Here is a 21,295-nt window from a genome sequence, read left to right as displayed (position 1 = left end):
TTACTGAAAGTTCTGCGCCCAGTGACAACAGCATCTTTTTAATTGAAAGACATAAATTTGTAAAATATCAAGACTTACAAGTAGAAACTAGAACAATGTAGAATACGGATTCACAGATAGTTTCAGTTGTAGTAGGCAGCTGGGTTTATAAAAAAGAATATTCAAACATAATGTAAATATCCTACCAATAAAAGTAGCCCCTTAAATGCAAAAAGAAGCAAATATGGATACACTGCTCTGACTTAGGAATGGGGTCCATTCCCATTAAGGTATATAAAAACCTAAGCATTTAGAGAAATTAAACCAAGGAACACTGTCCTGAGACCCACTTTTAACCTGGAAGACTTGCACCACTTTCCTTGTCTTTAGCCTTTTGTGCCATTAAATGTCCTGCCCTCCTTGAGCTCATATGCTTTCAAAAACAATTGGTTCCTTAAATACCTGCATAAAGTACCTATGTCTCCAATAACAAATTAGAAGACATAGTGAAGCACATTAATTTCTCACTGCACCCTTCATCTCTGGCATAAACGTCTACTACACGTTCAACAGAGCAGTACCCTTGCCACCTTTAAAGTAAATCTTGACAATTAGATGTCGTTCTTCTTTCGGCTTTTCCCGGTTAGGGGTTGCCACAGTGGAGCTCCGGTCTGCTAATGATTGGCAGATTTTTTATGGGTGCCGAGATGCCGCACCCATTCTATGCATGTCTTTCGAACGCCACTCGACTGCGGGGAGGACATGCAGACTCCACACAGAAGGCGCTCCAGCCGAGAATCGAACAGGAGAACCTCTTGCTGTGAGGCAACAATGCTACTGAGCAACATGGTGGCAGGACAAAAAATTACAGTAAAATCACTCAGTTTTCACATGATACAGTAACAGCATATGCTGAAATGCTGGCAATTTCTAGCAATGGGGGGGATTTCACCTGGGATAGTCAGATGACAAAGGTGATGTCATGCTGCAAGTATCCCAGAAGCAATATTTGAAACATTAATTTTAGAACTCTCAGAGAGTGACTGTGCATTTTTGTATTTAGTCTTTGACCTGGAAACGTCCACTCACCACTTCTGCCTACTTCTTGTTCTGCAAGTAAGTTTTTAGGGCATAGTAACTCTTAGATTTAGAAAAGAATATAGTAATGTATATCTTAGATGTTTACTTTATTTCAGACTGCTCTGCAATGTTGTTTTAAATATTCCCTGTGACTTTGAAATTTGATGTAAAATGTATATATATATATATATATATATATATATATATATATATATAATATATATATAATATATATATAAAAAACTAATTATTTCTGAAGGCTCCTCAACTTTAGTACACAGGCTAATGAACTCATAACATTCAACCCTGGGGGACTGCAAGCGTTCAAATTTATTTGCCACAAAAGTTCTCAGATTTCTAACATTCAACTAAAAGGTCCTCCTCTAGGGTTATACTCAATTAGTTTTACCCCTTGTAAATAACAATATAATAACACTGTATGTATGTATTTGCCCCCTTTTCCTCTTGTTTTTATTTTTTGATCATTTTATATATATATATATATATATATATATATATATATATATATATATATATATTTTTTTTTTTTTTTGGGGGGGGCATCACTGCAGTTTATTTATCTTATTTATCTTGTTTATCATCAATGAATTTAAACCGTTGTTAGGTTAGAATTGCTTTTATGAAAGGTTACATAGGTTTTTGCATATATTTTTGCATATATTTTAAACCTGTTTGCGGTTGCTTCAACATTTTTTAGTGAGCTATTTTTTAGCGAACTATGTTTTAATGTATTATCTGTAACTGAATGTTATTTAGGGCTTTATTTGGTGCTTGCTTTTTAATTGATTTAATCATGTAACTGGATCCAATTGTGTATATATGTAATTGTTTTATTGGATTACTATGAAGATGTTTTACTCATTGAAGAAAGACGTAAGTGCTTACTTTACTGTTTGGAGTTATTAAACTGTCTCTTGTAGAATACTTTTTGCAGCCAGCGGCCGTTATTTTACTTTACTGAAGTGTTAAGTTTGCCAGTTTATTTTAGCTCTGATGTAACTGATTACTTACTGAGTAGTGTCCTGTTCTTTTATTATTTATTATTAAATATATTTAAACCTGTCATTGTGGTTGATATCTGTGAGACATATTTAAGCTCTAAGAGTACTTGCATGTCTATTTGGTGACATTGTGCAGACCACTCCTCATAGCCTGGAGCTTGGTCAAACTACCATTTAGATGTGTAGCCATAAATTGTGCCTGGTTCTGGTATACACATAAGAAAGCTGGCCCTGAGAAATGTGTTGTTCTGTACCACAGCAGTCTATGTAGAATGAGAGTTTGTGAACTAATTGCCTTTTATTTACCAATGAATCCTGGTGACAGGAGCTCAGTTAGTGGTCCAGGCACCTGCTGGATCAGACACAGAAGGCAAAGGAATGATGAGATAGATGTCTGTCCACCTCTTATGGAGTGAGGGCTGTGTATAGGGTAGAAGTTACAGTGACCTGGGGTTTTGATGATTACCCAGTGCTACTGTAGTATCGAGAGGGACGGGTATTTGAAAAACTTGCCATCATGGAGGTAAGGTGGGGTTCTGTTTTGGCACCATTATATACCCATTCCTGTGATGTCAGCCAGGCATGTCAGAAGGGAGAAAGGACCAAGCAAGTTAAACAGAGACATTATAAACAGCTGAGGCATCCTTCAAGTTCACTTCTTTCCTGCAATGTTGTTACACCAGTTTCTTGAGATTGGCTGCTGACTCCAGACTGGAGGTTGTTAAGAAACACCAGTCAAATCAGATTATAATACATGTGATAAGGATAGGTTCAGCCTCAACAGAGAGACGTACTAATTGAAGTAAGTACAACCTTTAAACTGGCAAGTACTCCCAGGGAAAAAAATAGCTTGTATAATTTTTTTAAATCTGAGAAATCACAGTTCTCTCTTATCATGCTCTTCCTTGATCTCTCATACTGCAGTTGACATTGTGTGCCATGCATTCTTGACCAAATAGCTTTAAATATGGTACAGTTTTTCTTTCCCTGTCCTTGACTGGTTTGCTTCTTACGAAGCAAATAACTCAGAGAGGAATTTGTCTGGAATAAACACTTCTTTAAGATGCATCAGCATGCCTACAGAGTTCACTCCTGGTGTCATTGCTGTTTGCATTGCATATGCTTTCACTTAGAGATGTCATCAGGAGCACATGATTTGCTATCATACTTTTGCTGACTGTATCCACATTTCATTTTCCTTTATTCAGGATCAGATGACTGTTCTTGATATCTTGAGGGGCTGTATATCATCCTTAAATTACACACTTTCCTAGTGTGACTCCTGCCTATTGTCAGTTGCCACTGTAATGCGACTCCACTAATTTAATATGTACTCCTTACTTGTGATGCCACAAGGGAACACTACCCTACCTCCATGATGCAAGCCTCATGTCATGTCTAAGCAGCTATGGGCCATATTGTAATATGCAATGCTTGATATTTACTGCTGCAGAGTTTTGAAACACTTGTCTATGAATCCCAGCCATGATGTGTTGATTACATTTTACATCTATGCCATGCCATTTCTGATCAAGATTAGTTAAAGTATAACATTGCTTGTTTTCTTTGTTTAAGGAGTTGCAGAACAGAATTTCTGTGCTCCCTGCATTATTGTATTCAGTAAATGGAATTCTTTGTACTGCATGATTGAAGAGTATATCCATGTGGATTATTTGAAGAGAATAAAATTAGCAATTTATTGATATCAAGCTGAAATCTCTCTCTCTCTCTCTCTATATATATATATATATATGGACCTAGGACATTTGCTCATCCAAACGGCTGGGCATACTTACGCGAAAGTGCTTTTCACCGAAGAAGCACATTTGCGTAAGTATTACTGTTGCCAAGGCTGGACTATGGTGCGGGTAAGGGAAATTTCCCTTTTCCCCACTGTAGTGCGGTCTCGGAGGGAGAATATTAAAGTAGGGGGGTGTGGGGGGTAAATGTAGTGTTTTTTTTTTTTATTTTGTCACACGCTTTAACGAAAGTGCTTTTTTGATAAAAGCGCTTTCGTTAAAGTGTGTTTGGGTTTTATGGATTCGGATATTTGCTCAGTCGAGCAAACGTCCTAGATCCATATATATCTATATTTTTATATATATATATATATATATATATATATATATATATATATATATATATAGATATACACACAAGTCAAAGTGCCAGTAAAACTGTTGAAACTTTAAAACTAATGAAATATAATACATAACAATATCATATATTCTGATTCATGAGCTTAGCCAGAAAAATGGTCCCCCAAATTTCCTTCTAAGTCTTCTTGCAATAGGTTTTTGGGACCAGTACCTCCAGGATGATACCAACTACTTGAATCCAAAAGGGAGGGGAACCCTCATCCTGATGTTACTTCTTGGTGCACTAGGAACATTTTAGCAGCCCCTTGTTATAAGACATTGTAGTAAATTAAAGTTCTGATGATATTCAGTCCAAAATGCTATGAGGAATCACAAACAAAACAAAACAAAACACACTGACTAGATGTAATTCACCGGCAGCAATATTCTTTCCACAGCAGCAATAGTGAAACAGAAAAACTGATGTTTGGGAATACAAAAAGGAGCATTTTTTTAAGTTGAAAAAACAAACAAAATAGTGTGTTAAAATGATCTAAAATGTTTTAGTTTGAACTTTTGTGAAAATTATGCAAAATCTGAAACTAGGAAAGAAATGAGGAAGGCCAGGGACAACCTCTATACAATTATATACGCATATGTCACACAGCTGTGAAATTTCCACCTAGTCACCATGTTGAGTGAGATAACCCTAGCAGTCAGCACTTCCATGTGGTAAATGTACATAACACTTTGTGGAGCTTTACTCAATAATATATTGCTATCTCTAAGTTTTGCTCGAAATTGTGATATTTATGCATTTCATAAGGATGTTATGACCTTTTTCATCTAGGGCCTCAAGACAATAACTAGTTTTAGCTGCAAGTTCTTGTATTTACCAAGGTCCACGTCCTCCACTTTAGGCCTCTGGGAGAATGGAGTATTTTTGTAGAAAGCTTCCAGAATCTTCTCTTTCACCTGGTAAATGGTGTCTGTATCCATCACTCGCACAGTTAGAGAATCCATGCCACATCCTTGGAAGGACACATTAAGGTTCTGCTGAAAGACGTAATATGATTTAACATTAGATATACTTTGGAAAAACATTTTTAACTGATACATATCAAATGTATATCATGTTTAATACTGTACAGCAATTCTACTTATTTATTTTTTGTGGGGTTCTCCAAAAGCACATTGCAGTCAAGTCTCACGTCTCTTTTTCAGCCACCCAGGGTTAGAACCCAGGCCTATTACCTCCCTATTCGGGTAGGAATGCTCCCCCTCTAATCCCAATCCACTCATTTCTTATTGAGGTAGGGTCTGTTCTCCTTTGAGACAAGAGCTATCGACTAATTTTTTTTCCCTTCGAAAGAGGACATGGCCACTAAGAATGCTGCTGTTATGTGCTGTGTAGTGGGATTTTTTTCTTTATGTGCCCTAATCCCTCCCTACATAGTTGTGACTTCTGCATTTTTTTTTCCTGGTGTGAATGTTAGCCTCCAAACATGCTGAGTTCCCTGGCTTTTGTGGCACAGAGTGTGCAGAGCAGTGTGGTCATCATCGCAGCACATATATGATGCATACCATACAGCTAGCACATCTATAGGTGTTGACACTGCAGCAGGCGGGACCATTTTCCTCCCCTCAGCATGGCAGACTGTCATCAGCAGTTGGTTCCCATCCTCTTCTACCTTGTTATTCCAATGTACAAGTCTGTAGTTGAACATGGATCACTTGGGTTATATTTAGAGTTTTATCCCTGTACACAAGGGAACAGGGCCAGGGGGAGAATTTTTATGTTTTATTTCACTCAGTCATTCTGATCATGCTGTCCCTAACAGTGCCACTACCAAGACACACACACACACACACACACACACACACACACACACACACACACACACACACACACACACACACACACACACACACGCACGTGCTCACACATCTCTCTCTCTCCATCTTAGCACTAGTGCAAAATCATTCATAAAAAATAATAAATTTTCAGCATTACTCACCACTTCCACTTGCAACATATTTGATAAAATAGAATCTGATGACTTCACTACTCAACAAAATCTTCACTCAATAAATAGCACCACAACATATGTTTGTTGAAACTAATCTGCAGCTGTGTTAATGCTACTTATAGCTGTCATTATTTAACTAAATAAATACACACACACACACACACACACACACACACACACACACACACACACACACACACACACACACACACACACACACACACACACACATATCTACTGATCTATCTATATATATGTGCATGTATGACTATCTAATGTTATCGAAATTTGCATCTGTTGACAAGTAAAATGGCATCCACAATACATCGAAAACATGAACATTGACACAACACTATGTATGCACCAAGAAACAGCCTATTAATTATATATGCTAACTCTGAGATCGCACAAAATTGGAGAAAGGGAATATTGCCAAACCCCAAAAAATATGTGATTTTGCACAATTATTCACCATCTGTTTAGTCAACCAAAAGAGGATGACTAAACAGATGTCAACCAAACATACTTATGCCCTAACCATCTGTACCCTTATATCACACAAACAAAACAGTAAAGTATTGGTGAAAAAGTGGAAAACATATATCAGAATGAAGAGACTATCTACATCTATTTCTAGCAGCAGTTTCATCCTTTAACAAATTAGCAGAACTTCATTCTGTCATAAATAAATAAAAATTACTCATTTATATAAATTTACAAAAGTTGCATGGTAAAATGCATCCGATCACATGCTCTCAAATATATAAATTAAGGCATTATATTACCATCTCACACTTGATATTTATTTCTCACTGATGTTTTGCTATTTTTTGTTGCCATTTTATTTTATATTAAATTTTCTTTGTGAATCAAGTATGTTTTTTTTTTTTTACTATATTCATTTATGTTATGCTGAACTCCATGCCTAGTGTGACTGGAATGAATAAAGGGTCTTTACGAGTGCTTCTGTGCTCTTCCTAACATTTGCTCTAGGTTCTCACAGTGAGTTTCTGGTTAACATTGGAGCAGCTAGACATTTTATTGTTAAACAGACACTAATTCCAGAAAAAAAGATACGATATTGATAACAAGAATGTTACATCAAATTCTACAGACGTGAACATCAATTTTATGAGTAAACATCTAATCCTTTCGCAACTTTTTATTTCACCAATAATGATTCTGGCTGTCAACTGGTTGTTAAATTGAAAAAAAAAAAGAAAGATATTTAAATGTAAATGTTTTAGTTTGGCTAATATGTATTCAGAAAGATGTAATGAAATGGCATTAATGACAAAGAAGTTGAAATATACACACATTTCTGTCCAATGTAAGCAAGAATGGCAATTGATGTGTGGAAATTTATAACTTGTTTAACAACACTAGCAGGCAGCTGTTGAAACTGTTGGTTTGTTGTAATGATACACAAACTTTTCACTGATCTAGAGACAAGTTCTAGATAAAAGATGTTTGCAACTGGCAGCTGGGATGGAAAGAAACCTTCAATGTCTGGACAATAATCAATAGACATAGCTAATCCAGATGAAGGAATGGTAGTTAACTATGACTACCTTTAGAGCCAGACAAAAATGATGGTGATACAGGAGTAGAAAAATGCATTATGCCAAGACTTTTACAAGATGCACTGCAGCGTGAAATTAAAATAGAGGAGCTTGTGAAAAGTACAGTTGTGTACACTTACCATAAATGTAGATGTTTGAGTATATTCACTGTTGCAGTCATCACATTTGGGTAATCCTGCCAGGGTAGCCCTCGACCGGCCCGAATACCAGAGGCTTAGTATTTCTGCATCGGTTGCTGTTGCTTCAGGACTGACGTCAGGTCATCAGTAGTATAAAGTAAGGCAGCCGATGCCATTACATCAGTTTTTCTTGCCCTAACCTTTCAGGAGCCCCCAAGTGGGAGCCAGGTTCTGGTGGAAGAACCCCACCAGTAGAAAGTAAATACCAATATGTCCCATGTAAGGAAAGAGAAGAAAGAAGAGGGGGATGGAGGGAGGGAAACTAGGACTGCAACAGTGAATACACTCGAACATTTACATTTATGGTAAGTGTACAGAACTGTACTATGTTCTTCGTGTTTCACTGTTGCAGTCATCACATTTGGGTTGATTCCCAAAGCTGAGGAAAAGGGTGGAGGCAGTCAAGGAAACAAGGGGCTGGCTAGGATGCCCTGCAAGACTGCAGAGGCAAAACCTGCCCTGTATTTTGGAGATGATAGGCAGGTGGTAATGTTTGGTGAAGGTGTGAACAGATGTCCAGGTGGCAGCTTCCAGGATGTCCCTGGTGGGGACTCCTCTGTGGAAAGCTGCAGAGGTGGAGGCTGCTCTGGTGGAGTGAGTCCTGACCCCCTTGGGGGGAGGTTTTTCATGTTGTTCGTAGCAGAAATGGATGCAGTGTGCTATCCATTTGGAGATGGTTTGTTTGGAGATGGCTTTGCCCTCTGCCCCTGCAGCAAAGCTATCCAGCAATTGATCCGAATTTCTGAAGGATTTAATCCTGTCTACATAGAATCTGAGCTGTCTGTGCACATCTAGAGAGTGCAGGATCCTTTCCCCCCTTGTTCTGTGGGTTAGGCAAAAAGGTGGGCAAATAAATGGATTGGTTGAGAGCCACACTAGACACCACCTTGGGCATGAAGGGTGGGTTAGTCCTGAAGGATACCCTGTTAGCATGAAAGATGATGAAGGGTTCCACAGCCATGGATGCTTGCAGCTCGGAGACCATTCTGGCTGAAGTGATGGCCAGAAGGAAAGCTGTCTTCCAGGAGAGAAATTTTAGCTCTGCTGAAGAGGCAGGTTCGAAGGGGGGTAAGGTGAGGTTTTCCAACACAAAGTTAAGGTCCCAAGCAGGGGTTGGTGCTCTTCTGGGTGGCCCCAAGTTGCAAGCCCCTCTTAGGAACTGTTTGATCAGAGGGTGTGAGAAAAGGGGCTGCTCAGTGGGAAAATGAGCAGAGATAGCAGAGACATGAATTTTAATAGAGGAAAAGGAGAGTCCACTGTGTAGCAGGTCAGCTAAGTAATCCAGGATGAGAGGGAGGGCTGTGCCGTATTGGCTCCCTCAGCCTGAATCCAGGTGCAGAAACTTTTCCATTTGTCAGCATAAGACCTCCTAGTGCTAGGCTGTCTGGCCTCACATATAACATCTAGAACCTGCTTGCTGAGGTTGGCATTGATCGAGGGTTAGGGAATAAGTCCGGCTGCCAAATTGAGTGTCTGCAATTGGGGATGCATGAATTCCCCTTCCCTCTGGGTCAGGAGGCTTGGAATCTGAGGGAGATGCCAAGGTGGCAGAGGGGACAGGCTGCGGAGCAGTGGGTACCAGTTCTGGTGAGGCCAGTCTGGAACAATAAGAACTGTCCTTGTTTTTTCCTCCTTTATTTTGAGCAGTACCCTGGGGATGAGAGGTAGTGGATGAAAGGCATAGACCGATAGATTGACCCAGGGGAAGGACAGGACATCCACTTTCCAAGCCCTGCAGTGATGCTCCCTGGTGCAAAACTTTCTGAGCTGATGGTTGGTGTGGGAGGCAAACAGGTCGACCTTCGGGGTGCCCCATTTCTGAATTATTAGAGTGAAGGTTCTTCTGTTGAGCTGCCACTCATGTGGGTCCAGAAAATTCCTGCCTAAGTGGTCCACCAGAGACTTGAAAGAACCCGGTAGGAACTGTGCTAACAGGTGGAGTTGCATGGCAGAGGCTGTGTGCCAAAGGGTCATGGCCAGCCTACATAGAGGGTAGGACTGAGTCCCTCCCTGCTTGTTGATATACCACATCACAGTTGTGTTGTCTGTTTTGATTAGGAGTGCCCCTGGGGAGAGAAGGAGTTTGAAAGCTATCAAGGTGTGCTGGACAGCTATCATTTCTTTTTGGTTGATGTGCAGATGGATTTGCTGTGGGCTCCATTGGCCCTGTATACACCTGCCATCCAGGTGTGCACCCCAGTCATAATCTGGTGCATCTGTGGTGAGGGTCTGGGTGGTGTGGGGTGGTGAGAAATGTAGTCCTTTGTTGAGGGAGCATGCTGTTGCCCGCCAAAAAAAATCTTTTCTGAGGCAAGGTGTTATAGGTATAAGAGTCTCCAGGTCTTCAGAGTGCTGACACCAAAGGCTTTTTTAGTACCATTGAAGTTTCCTCATATGCAATCTGGCATGTGGAAGGAGTAGAATGCAAAATGCCATGAACCCTAGAGCTTGCAGGATTTTCCTTGCAGATAGTTGGGGTCTGGTGGCTAGTTGAGAGAAGTAGGCTGTCAGGAAGGTTTGCTTTTCTGGTGTAAGGAATACCATCTGGGATGCTATGTCCATGCTTGCTCCCAGGAATATAATCCTTTGGGTGGGTAACTGTTTGGATTTCTTTTTGTTGATTGTGTACCCTAGGGAGATTAGTAGGGACTTTACAAAGGCCAGGTGCTTGAGCAGCTTTCCTGGCTGTCTGCCTGAATTAGGCAGTCATCTAAGTATGGGTAAATCTGGATTTTCCTTTGTCTGCAAAAGGCAATGGCCAGAGCCAGACATTTTGTGAAAAATATAGGAGCAGTAGATAAGCCAAAGGGAAGCGCAGAGAACTGAAAGTGCTGAGATCCTGCTCTGAAACGGAGACATTTCATGCATGACTCCCTGATAGGGATGTGGAGGTAGGCCTCCTTTAGGTCTAGGGTGGCTAGCCAAGCATCCTTGGAGAGCATGGGTGGCAGCTGCTGTAGTGCAAGCATTTTGAATTTTGGGATAACCAGGAAGGTGTTTAGAATGGATAGATCGAGGATGGGGTACCAGATGTCATCTTTCCTGGGAACCAGAAAAAGTCCGGAGTAGAAACCTTGGCCTTTCTGTTCTACAGAAACATGCTCTACTGCCCTCATGGAGAGCAGGGAAAGGACTTGCTTTCGCACCTTTGCCCACTGGTTTTGAAGTAGATCTGGGAACCCTTTTGCAGTTGGAAGGGCGTGGAAAGAAAATTTGTATCCCTGGGACACTATGTTGAGAACCCAGCAGTCGTTGGTAATGGTGGCCCAGGTGTTTGCATGAAAGGAAAGTTTTCCTCCTAGGGGTAAGTGGAGGTGGGCAGAGGGAGGGGGTGGGGGAGGAGAGTCATTGCGAGTTCTTACCACAAGGGGGTGGCTTAGAACTCCCTGGTTTTGATGTGGAAGTAGTCCACTGCTTAGATCTCTGCATTCCCTGTGACTGCTGTCTGTGGGGTCTGGTTCCCCAGGGTCTGGGCTGAACTGACCTGGTGGGCACAGGAAAGGACCAGTGCTTGGAGGGACAATGCTTGCTGAACCTGGAGGCTGGGCCTGTAAGAATTCCTTAACTGTCTGCATAGATTTTGCTTTTTCTTCCATATTTTTAAGACCTCTTCTGCCTTAGTGCCAAATAAGTTGTCTTTATGCAAGGAAGCATCCAACAATTTAGATTTAACATGGTCTGGCAAGGGCTGTTCTTTAAGCCATGCATGCCTTCTAAGGTTAGAACCGGTGACTGCTACCCTGCAAGAAGCTTCTAGGGCAACAAAACCACAGTGTAAGGTGTATTTAGTTACTTGACTTGCAGAATGCATTAACTTTTGTAACTCCTTAGAGTCTGCACAAGCAGGAAAGGAAGACATTTTTTGTTTGAGGGTTTCCAGGATATGCTCCTGAAATTTTAGCATATGGAACTGACAATTTAGTGCTCTGATAGCAAGAGTAGCTGAGGTGTACACTTTTTTACCCCATCTATCTAGTGCTCGGGAATCCCTATCTGAGGGGGTGGGATTCTTAACAGAGGTTGCTTTAATTCCTTTAGGCCCTTGAGAAATTACCTCAGGGTCAGCAGAAGGATTTTTAAAAAGAAATTTGTGTGAGTCATGGACTCTATAGTACCTGTCTGGTTTTCTGGGTGCAGGAGGGAGGGTGTTAGGAGTTGAGGTGGATTCCAGGAAAACATCCTCCACAACATACAGGACTGGGGGGATGGCCAAGGATCTGTGCTGTGGAAGATCTAAGAATTCCCTGAGTCTCTTTTTAGACTGAGGGTAGTCCTGACTTTCCCATTGGAAATGTTCCCTTAAGGTGTGGAAGGTTTCCCCAAAAGAAAAATCCTCTAGGGGAGAGGCTGAAGGAATGGAATCCTCTGCATCAAAATCCTCATAAGCAGAGAGGGGTTGCATGTCTTCATACTCAGATGCATCAGAGTCATCGGACTCCTGTTCAGACAAAACTACAGGGGACCGATCTCTTTTTCTCTTGGAAGGGGTAGCTTGGCTTCTCCTAATCAGCATGATAAGGTCTTCTGCCATTTTAAGCATTTGAGACTGAGGCAAGGAAGCAGGTGCCTGAGATTGGGTTGGCGGTTTCTTGGGTGTGGTTCATAACCTGGGCCTAAGAACTAGGTAGTTTTGGAAAGAACGATAGTCATGAAAGTAGTTGTCAGTTTGTGTCGAGAATCAGTAGTGCAAGGGACGTCCTCGGAAGCCGGTGCCTGCCCAGTGGCTCCAGAACCATCCAAGGTAGAGATGACCACAGGATCCTTAGTCAAAGAAGAGATTTGGGGCATACCGGACTCCAAAAGGGTCTCAGTAGTGGCCTGCGAATCCACAGAAGCGGGCATCAGGGGCTGCAAAAGTGCCTCACTGAGGACCGGAGAACTGACGACTAGCTTAACAGGAGCATCGTCGGTAGATTTGGAACTGTGCGGTCTGTCTCTGTCTTTATCTTTACGTTTTTTTGGAAGATCTGCTGTCAGATGGCTTACCGAAGCCATATCGGAATTCGAGGACTGTAAGTGAAAATATCTAGCTACAATAAGGGCCCAAAGATGTATAGCTCTGGCATTGAACAAAGCACAGAAGCGACAGCGGGGGACATCGTGGTCTGGGCCTAAGCAAGTGATGCAGTAAGAATGAAAGTCTCAGTGTGGTATTTGCTTTTCACAGGCAAGACAATTGTTAACTTTTTTTGACATTAGTTAGTGCAAGAAAAAAGGATCCCCAATGGGGTACTTAGCTTTAGAAGACTTCAGCTTCAGTTCAGAAGACGAACCTCAGGTAGTGGCCAACCAGCACTCGGGCAAACTGCTTCTGCTTCGGACTCTGTGGCAAGAAAGACTGATGTAATGGCGTTGGCTGCCTTACTTTATACTACTGATGACCTGACGTCAGTCCTGAAGCGACAGCAACTGACGCAGAAATACTAAGCCTCTGGTATTTGGGCCGGCCGAGGGCTACCTTGGCAGGGATAACCCAAATGTGATGACTGCAACAATGAAACACGAAGAACATGTACTAAAGGATGGTATTACATACAAACTGTTCTTGAAATGGGTGGCAAATAAACTTAATACTGATGTACCATTGACCACCTTTCAAATCCTGAGGTTGTATAAATGTACACTCAGTTTTGAGAGACAAAGTTTATGGGGGTTCCAGCTTCAGAAGCTCCAGGGAGACAATATTTGCAATATATATATTTTCACAGACACACGCACACACACACACACACACACACACACATATATATATATATATATATATATATATATATATATATATATATATATATATATAAACACAGAAAATCAAATCTAAAAAACAGATAAACTTGGAATTCTGACATATTGTTGGTAGAAGCTTTACAGTATTCTCTAATATAGTCAATTTTATTTATTTATTCATTCATTCTTTTATTTATGCATTTGGTAATCATTTGAGTAGACTGATCACTTGATCTTTTTAACCCATGACATGGGCCAAGAGGTATGATAAAAGTAAATGACAGTAGTACAAATGAGCAAAAATATACATGAATATTGGAATCACTGTTTTGCTTACTCTATTTTGTTATTACTCAAAATTTTGTGTGTTATGACATATATTGTATTGAAATATTTTCTCTTTCATTTCGTGAAACTATACTCCCTAATTTTTTTTTCATTTCATTTGAATACATTTTTTCAGAAAATCCTTCCTATCTCTAGTAGCAGCATTCCTGCATGTGACTTATAACGCAGAACTCGAATAACGCACACCTTGCATGGGCAGAGTGATGGCTGCTGCTGTGCAAAAGAATCGCCTGCTACAGTTTGCTTTCTTCAGATCTTGAGTTATTGTATACTGGTTTACCCTGTTTACCTACTAATGTTATATCCAAGTAAATTAAATCTGTACTCAATAAAGTCCTTATATTAAAAGCTAATCCTAAACCTATTAACCACACACACAAATTGTATTTCACAAAAATTTTGACAAATTGTGACTGGTAGAAAAAATGAACCAAGTACGAACGTATTGAACAGGCTTCTTAATGTACTCACTTGAAAAAACCTCCTTAAAAACATATACCTTATTCAACACACTTGCACAAATTGAGTCATAAACTTAAAGAAGGGTAAATACCTTTCTACACTGTATGATTTATTAAAATATATTAGACAGAACTGACTAGAGCCCTGCTTTATTGTTTCTTGTCATAAACTGCATTTTGCTTGTATGTTCTAATCTGCTGTTTATGTAAACATTTTTGTAAACTGTTTAATGTTTTTAACTTTGTTTACTGTGTAACAGTATCTTTTGGGAGCTTTTCTCCCCGGGCCTCCACTGAAAATGGATCCTTGATCCAATGGACATTCCCGGTCAACAAATGTTAATAAATAATAAATAAATAATGTTGGATCTCATTTTTTAGTAAGAATATGAGTCAGGATGGGATGATTATAAAGAAAGTAAATTTAGCCTGTGTTCAGTGTGCTTTGAACTACTGCTCCATTCTAAATGAAAAATCACCAGGTAGTGCAAGAATAAATCATCATTACCTACATTGCTTGTGTCTAATAACAGAGTGAGTTGTTGCATGTACAATTTCCTGTTTTTAGTAGTGACCTAGTAGCTGTGGTCTTAAATGACTTACTTAAGAGACATATAGTGTGCAGTACAGAGCTGTAGATTTAACTTATGTCTATAGGTTAATTTCATTAGAAAACAATTTACAGTGTATGATTCTGCAAAATCATTAGTCTGGCATTCCATAATAGCCATAAAGTAATAACAGGCCTCTGAAGGTAACTTACCACAGGTTTGGATAACAGGCCTCTGAAGGTAACTTACCACAGGTTTGGTAACAGGCCTCTGAGGGTACATTACCACAGATTTGGATTTCAGGCCTTTGAAGGTAATTTACCACAGGTTTGGTAACAGGCCTCTGAGGGTACATTATCACAGATTTGGATATCAGGCCTTTGAAGGTACCTTACCACAGGTTTGGCTTCGATGTTTTCCCTGAGCAGCCACTCCTCATTGAGTGTGTACCTAGCCTTGCCAGTGATGGCATCTATCGATCCCTTGTTGATTTGTTGTTTGATGGCACAGAGCAACAGAAAGAATGGTTCTCCTACTGTCTCCTGTAAGAAAAATAATGACAACAGTTCAGGAACATACAAATTGTAACAACACATTAATAATTTCAGTTACTCATTCACTGAATTTTTCTTTTTGTTTTAAGCAGGCTATGTGTGCCAGTCAAAGAAGAGCTTTAGTTTTAATCATGAGCAACATTTGATTATAGCACTAGCAATGTAACGATTGCTGAATGTAATGCACTGGGCTGATTAATATGAAGTAGGTTCATAAAGGTACAGCTTTGAATAATGTAACTTTTCTTACAGATACTGTTGTAAACAAACTTAAAAGGTAGTTTTGCTTTTTGTCTCTGGATAGCGTAGATATTCTGAAATCCTGATATTCCATGGTATGCACCACAAGGAATTAGTGGTAAGTGAATACTGCTGCCAGTGTATATTAAAAATGTGATACAGTACAGTAATAAAGCAAAAATAGTTGTACTTTGTACAATACCTGTTGTAATTGTACAGCTTCTTTGTTAATTGCCAGTTTTCTTTGCATGAGTATTGTTAATATCTCAAGCCATTTGTACACATTTTATAGGTTCATAAATACTAGGCTTTTGGTCTGTGAGGATCTTAAAAAGTATAGCTCTGCATTCTCATGGTAACTATTAGCCCTTATATTTTGTAATATAACCCTATAAAGATGGAATGTACAAGTACATCTTAGTTACTTACATATTTTCCCAGTCCATGAGGGCCAGTGGTTCTAAACCAGGTGTGAATTTGTGGCTACCCTTCCAGTTGTCACATGTAAGTACAGTAAGACAAGTACTTACTCTGCTTTTTGTAAAGGGGAAGCTGTCTCCATAGAAGTGGTATATTCTGTGATACATACCTATCTTACTAGTATGTTCTGTTAGTCTTGCAGTTGAGATTGAGTTCCCATGAGTGGGTGTTTCTGATACCACTGGACTTCTGAATGTGTACTATGTCTGATAGAACAGGATCTCTTGAGGCTTTATACATGAAGCAGAGGTTGCCTCTTAGTAGCCTGTATGATGCTGAGACAAGGCTTTAAGATGGTCTGCATACTTTTATTGATTTAGACCCTTGATTTTTTTTAGTGAGGAAGTATTGTGTTCATTCCATCTGAGACAGACATTTGGAAAGGTACATATCGAAATAGGCATTATACTCAATGATTGGCTTAATGAGTGACAAGTATAGAGACAAAATTACATTCTGGATCTGAACACCACACCCTTTAATATAAGCCGTGCAATGAAAAGGTGCTTCCTTACAATAGTGTACACGTGTTGATCAAAGACCAGTTCATTGTCAATGTAAGTTCCCAGACCTCTAACTACTGAATCAGTTTCCTGGGAGTGTTGTCAGTGCAGTAGTTACTAAGGGACTCACTTGCTGAAGAATACAACTATACACTTCTTGGCATTCAATCTCAGTCCATGATTTTGGCACTATCTGTTTGGGACAGGCCATCTTGTAGGATCACAGTGTCCTCTGGGGAGTTTATAATGGCACCAAGTTTACACTCTTGTGCAAACTTGGTCAGCCACAATCCCTTAACGTTAGCTTTGACCTCTGAGAACTAAATGCCAAAGAGAAGTGGCCGTAGGTCTTTTGAAGGAGGTAGACCACTCACCCTTACTTCCTGGGTTGTATTTACAAGCCAATTTACTATTCAGTGAGTTATATACTGGTAAACCTTTAGATGGGAGGGTTTATCTATATTGCATAAAGGTGGCGTGGTGCTGAATATCTTTGCAAGTGCCAGAGAGGGAGTGTGCTCTGATTTACCCTTGTTCATTGTCTCTGTGATTTTTTTCCAAGAAACTAACTAGGTTAAGTAAGTAGGAAATGCCCCTGAAGAATCTGAACTGAGTTGGGTTGAGAGTCTCTAGTTTACCTATGTCCCTGTTCATTAGTTCTGTAATGATCCCTTCCATTGCCTTGAAGATGCGGCTGCTCAAGCCTATGGGTCTGTAAATTACCCAGGTCTGTTATAGCTCCACCTTTGTGCAAAGGAATGACTGTTGTTGTCCTCCTTTTACTTGGCACAAAACCTGCTTTAAGACCAATGTTGAAGAGCCTCTGCAGGAGGTCGAACAGTTCACATTTCACTAGCCAGAAGACAGCCTGGAATGCTATCTGGTCCCATAGACATAGTGTTCTTGGCCTTGGATACTGCCTTGAGAACTTGTTCTTAGGATATTTGATGGGAAGGGGGTAGATGAGGGTATTTGATCTAGGTGTATTGAAGGGGAGACGGGGTGAAGTTGAAGCTGAATGTGTCTGCTAGTAGATTGTCAATGTCCTCTGGTTCTGAGTATGTGATATCATTTACTATTAGCTCTGTGTGATGCTGGGCATCGTTAATGATAACATAGTGAAAGAAGGCTTTGTAGCTGCTTTTCACCTGGGTGACTACTTTTATCTTATATCTAGCTTTGGTTGAATTGATCAGTATTTGGAATTCCTTGTTTAGTTTAATAAGACCAGCTTTGGCTTCCATAGATTTAGATTTGTTTTTGTATGCAGATACTTTTTTCATTCTTTTGTTTTACAACTTATTTATATAAGAGTTACATTACAGGGGTTTAATTTTGAATTTTGCACTGTATTTCTTTCTGAAGAGGACACATGTAAGTATCTGCATATGCATAGAACATGGCAGTAAAGGATTCCACATAAGCAGTGGGGCCATCAAGGTGGAAGGGGCTTTTGAATTTCATCAGGTCATCACTCAGTTTTAGTAGATTAGCCTTTGCATAGACTTAGAGGATGCTTCTGTCTTCAGTCTGAATCTGGCTGACTTGTGGTCCAGTTTGAACAGGAAGAATGTGTAATGCCCCACCACTGGCCTTGTAATCAATGAGCCTCAATCCTCACTACCGGTAACAGTGGGGACGTACACTGGGAGAATGACAGGTGCACACACAGTATTTCCAGATGCAGCTTTCTACATCAAGTGCAATTTCCCTTAAGAGCACACAGAGACCATAGTTAGTCTGGGGCTGGTTTCTCCATCTATCTTCAGTTCCCCAATAAGACTCCCTTCTGGCACAGCTGCAGAGTTGAGATCTCAGCTGAGTGGCCAAGCCAAGACCTGCAATACTCCCTCCCCTGCCCAAGTAGCTGACACACACGCACTCTTGGAGATTTGTTTTACACACACACACACACACACACACACACACACACACACACACACACACACACACACACACACACACACACACATACACACACACACACACGCACGCACACGCACGCACGCACGCATGCACACACACACACACTCACCTGGTAAAGGCTGGCACAGGTTTAGTAGCTATGCTCCCTTCTGCCCAGACTATAAGGTAGGTATTACTGCCACCAGCCAGCTCCTTATTAGCTAATTTAAGGCCCTTAAAAAAGGGTGTCCAATCTTACTGTGTAATGTTACTATCAATAAAAATTGTAGTTTGACCAAGAGCAAGGTTATTAGGAGTGGCTTACACAGTGTCACCAAATAAATATGCAAGTACTCTCAGAACTTAAATACGTCTCACAAAGATCAGCCATAATGAAAGGTTTAAATATGTTTAATAATAAATATTAAAAGAACAAGACAATACTAAATATATATTTACAGCGACATCAGAGTTCCAAATCACAGGACATATTTAAAACAGCATTGCAGGACAGTCTCAAATAAATAAATTAAAATATCTAAGCCAAGCTTTGCTATATTCCTGACTTACTGAATATTCCTGAATTACTATACCCTAGTACACTTACTTAATTAGAGCAGCAAGGCAGATGTGTTGAATTGATCCTCTAGCTGCTGATGTCAGGTAAAAGACAGAATACAGAATGCAGAGTCTTTCTCAGAGAGTTCTTAAATTAATATCTTAAATATTACTGTTGGGATAGTTTGCAGAATGACATAATTTCTTGTCATATGACTCTATCCCAGGTAAAACCCCCACTGCTGGAAGCTATCAGTATTTAGCATCTACCTGTGAAAATACATACACGAGGGGTTTCCTTCAGATCTTTGCAGATCCTGAAAGTCATAAAACAATAAAACACTTCCAAAACAATACAGAAAACTTCTCTAGTACAGACATTATGTATTCTGTCTTCTGCTGCACTGAAACTGGAAGATAACATATTTTTACTGTGTGGCCATAAAGTGATTTAATTCCAGCTATTTTTCTGAAGCTAACCTCCTGTGTCCCAGTTGCTACTGTTAAAATATACACATTTAAACAGTTACAATAGTGCAGGTACATTTCTGTTCAAATCCATTAGGGCATGCTGTGGTTACATTTTAAGCACTTTGCAAAAACCTTTTCAACCCACACTTCTGTATTAGCAGTTTGATATACACCTGGCACACAGTTCTAATGGCATATAATTATGTACAAATTTCCAGATAGCTGGGCTGGCAGTATTTTCTTTTGTTACACTTCTATATAAATCATGTTAATATTCACAAATGACATATAATTAAATATTTACAGAATTCCAGCTAGTTGTGCTGGCAGTACCTCCTTTGTCACAGAAGGTTATGACAGGTGGGGCACACAGCTGCCTCATATTGGTATGGAGTAATGCCAGGATTTCATCTCCTCTCTTGGGGTGTAGACTAAGTGGTCCAGGGAGTTTGCATTTATGAAGTCTAGAAATCTCTGGACATACATGTATGAGGATATGTAAGTCTCCCAGATGATGGTAGGATAGTTGATGTCTCCTAAGAGAATGGTGCTTGGCTTAACATATAGGGACTCCATACTAGCCCATACCGGTCAGGTAGCAGGTATGGGCCAAGGGGGACATAGAGTAGGTTCTTTAGTTAGCTATGATGGGATAAAGGGTTTTATTTATAGTGGGCTGGACATGGAGGTGTTCCAAGTTGTTAAATGTCTAATGATTCTGGACATGAGATTTTTTTTTTAAGAATATAGTGACACCTCCTCCACTGATGGAGTGCTTTATTTACTCACTTACTTATCTATTTAGATAGTTGCTTACTCACCTGCTTACTTGCTTGCTTACTTACTGGATAAGCTCACTGAGCATAAGGGTCTATATTCAGGGGTTACCTGGGATCACTGTCTAATTAAGTGATTTGCTCAGAGACACACAGTAGGTGTATGGAGGCTGATGGATTCAAACACTGGACCACAGAAAGCAGATAGTTAGTAGCTCATAACCTTAATCCTTTGTGCAAACTGGCAGACGACATGAATAAATGCTACTAATTTTGAGAGGAAGAAAGAAATGAGGGTCTAACAAATAACATTTTAAATGAATGCCATGATTTGACAAGGACATAGCACCTTATGTGGCAGCCTTACATGGCACTGAACCCATCAAACCTCAGCCTTATTAAAGGAAAAATTATGTTAAAAGGAAGTGAAGGGAAAAGACTGCTTAACAAGTTGTTAAGGAGAAAAGGGGAAAAATAATAATATATGTACCTTAACTCCAAATCGTCTTGAGCATCTCAGCAAGTAGGTCTTCATGCTATTTAAACATCTCTACATTAGGGGGTGCTCTACTTAACATAACACAGAGTCTTCTTAGCACTCCTTACGGGTTACCCTCTGGAAACTTCCGCTCTGATGGTGAAGGAGGAAGACTAAATGGCAACCTTCTCACAATGGATTCAGGCAGGTGGGTATTCAGACTTGCTGGCTGAGATGCTTTTGAAGAAATGAAATTATAACCCAACTAATAACCTGCATACCCTTTCTTCAACAC

The 21,295-nt window shown here is 40.0% G+C and overlaps 1 protein-coding gene across 2 annotated transcripts in view; it reads right to left on the bottom strand.

Annotated features, from left to right (window-relative positions):
- Positions 1 to 21,295, bottom strand: part of PLXND1 (plexin D1) — an 817,829-nt gene that overhangs the window by 100,286 nt on the left and 696,248 nt on the right. Inside the window, exons 26-27 of one of the 2 annotated variants that reach the window (XM_044078628.1) lie at positions 15,431 to 15,577; positions 5,056 to 5,215 (exon numbers count right to left, since the gene is read on the bottom strand). In XM_044078628.1, the coding sequence (XP_043934563.1) occupies positions 5,056 to 5,215; positions 15,431 to 15,577 (307 nt within the window). The remainder of the gene's footprint in view (positions 1 to 5,055; positions 5,216 to 15,430; positions 15,578 to 21,295) is intronic. The other variant, XM_044078629.1, reaches the window with a different exon arrangement.

The sequence above is a fragment of the Protopterus annectens genome, chromosome 7.part1, assembly GCF_019279795.1.
Source record: "Protopterus annectens isolate FY-2018-M chromosome 7.part1, PAN1.0, whole genome shotgun sequence".
NCBI lineage: Eukaryota > Metazoa > Chordata > Ceratodontiformes > Protopteridae > Protopterus > Protopterus annectens.
This window is presented reverse-complemented; position numbering and strand designations above follow the sequence as displayed.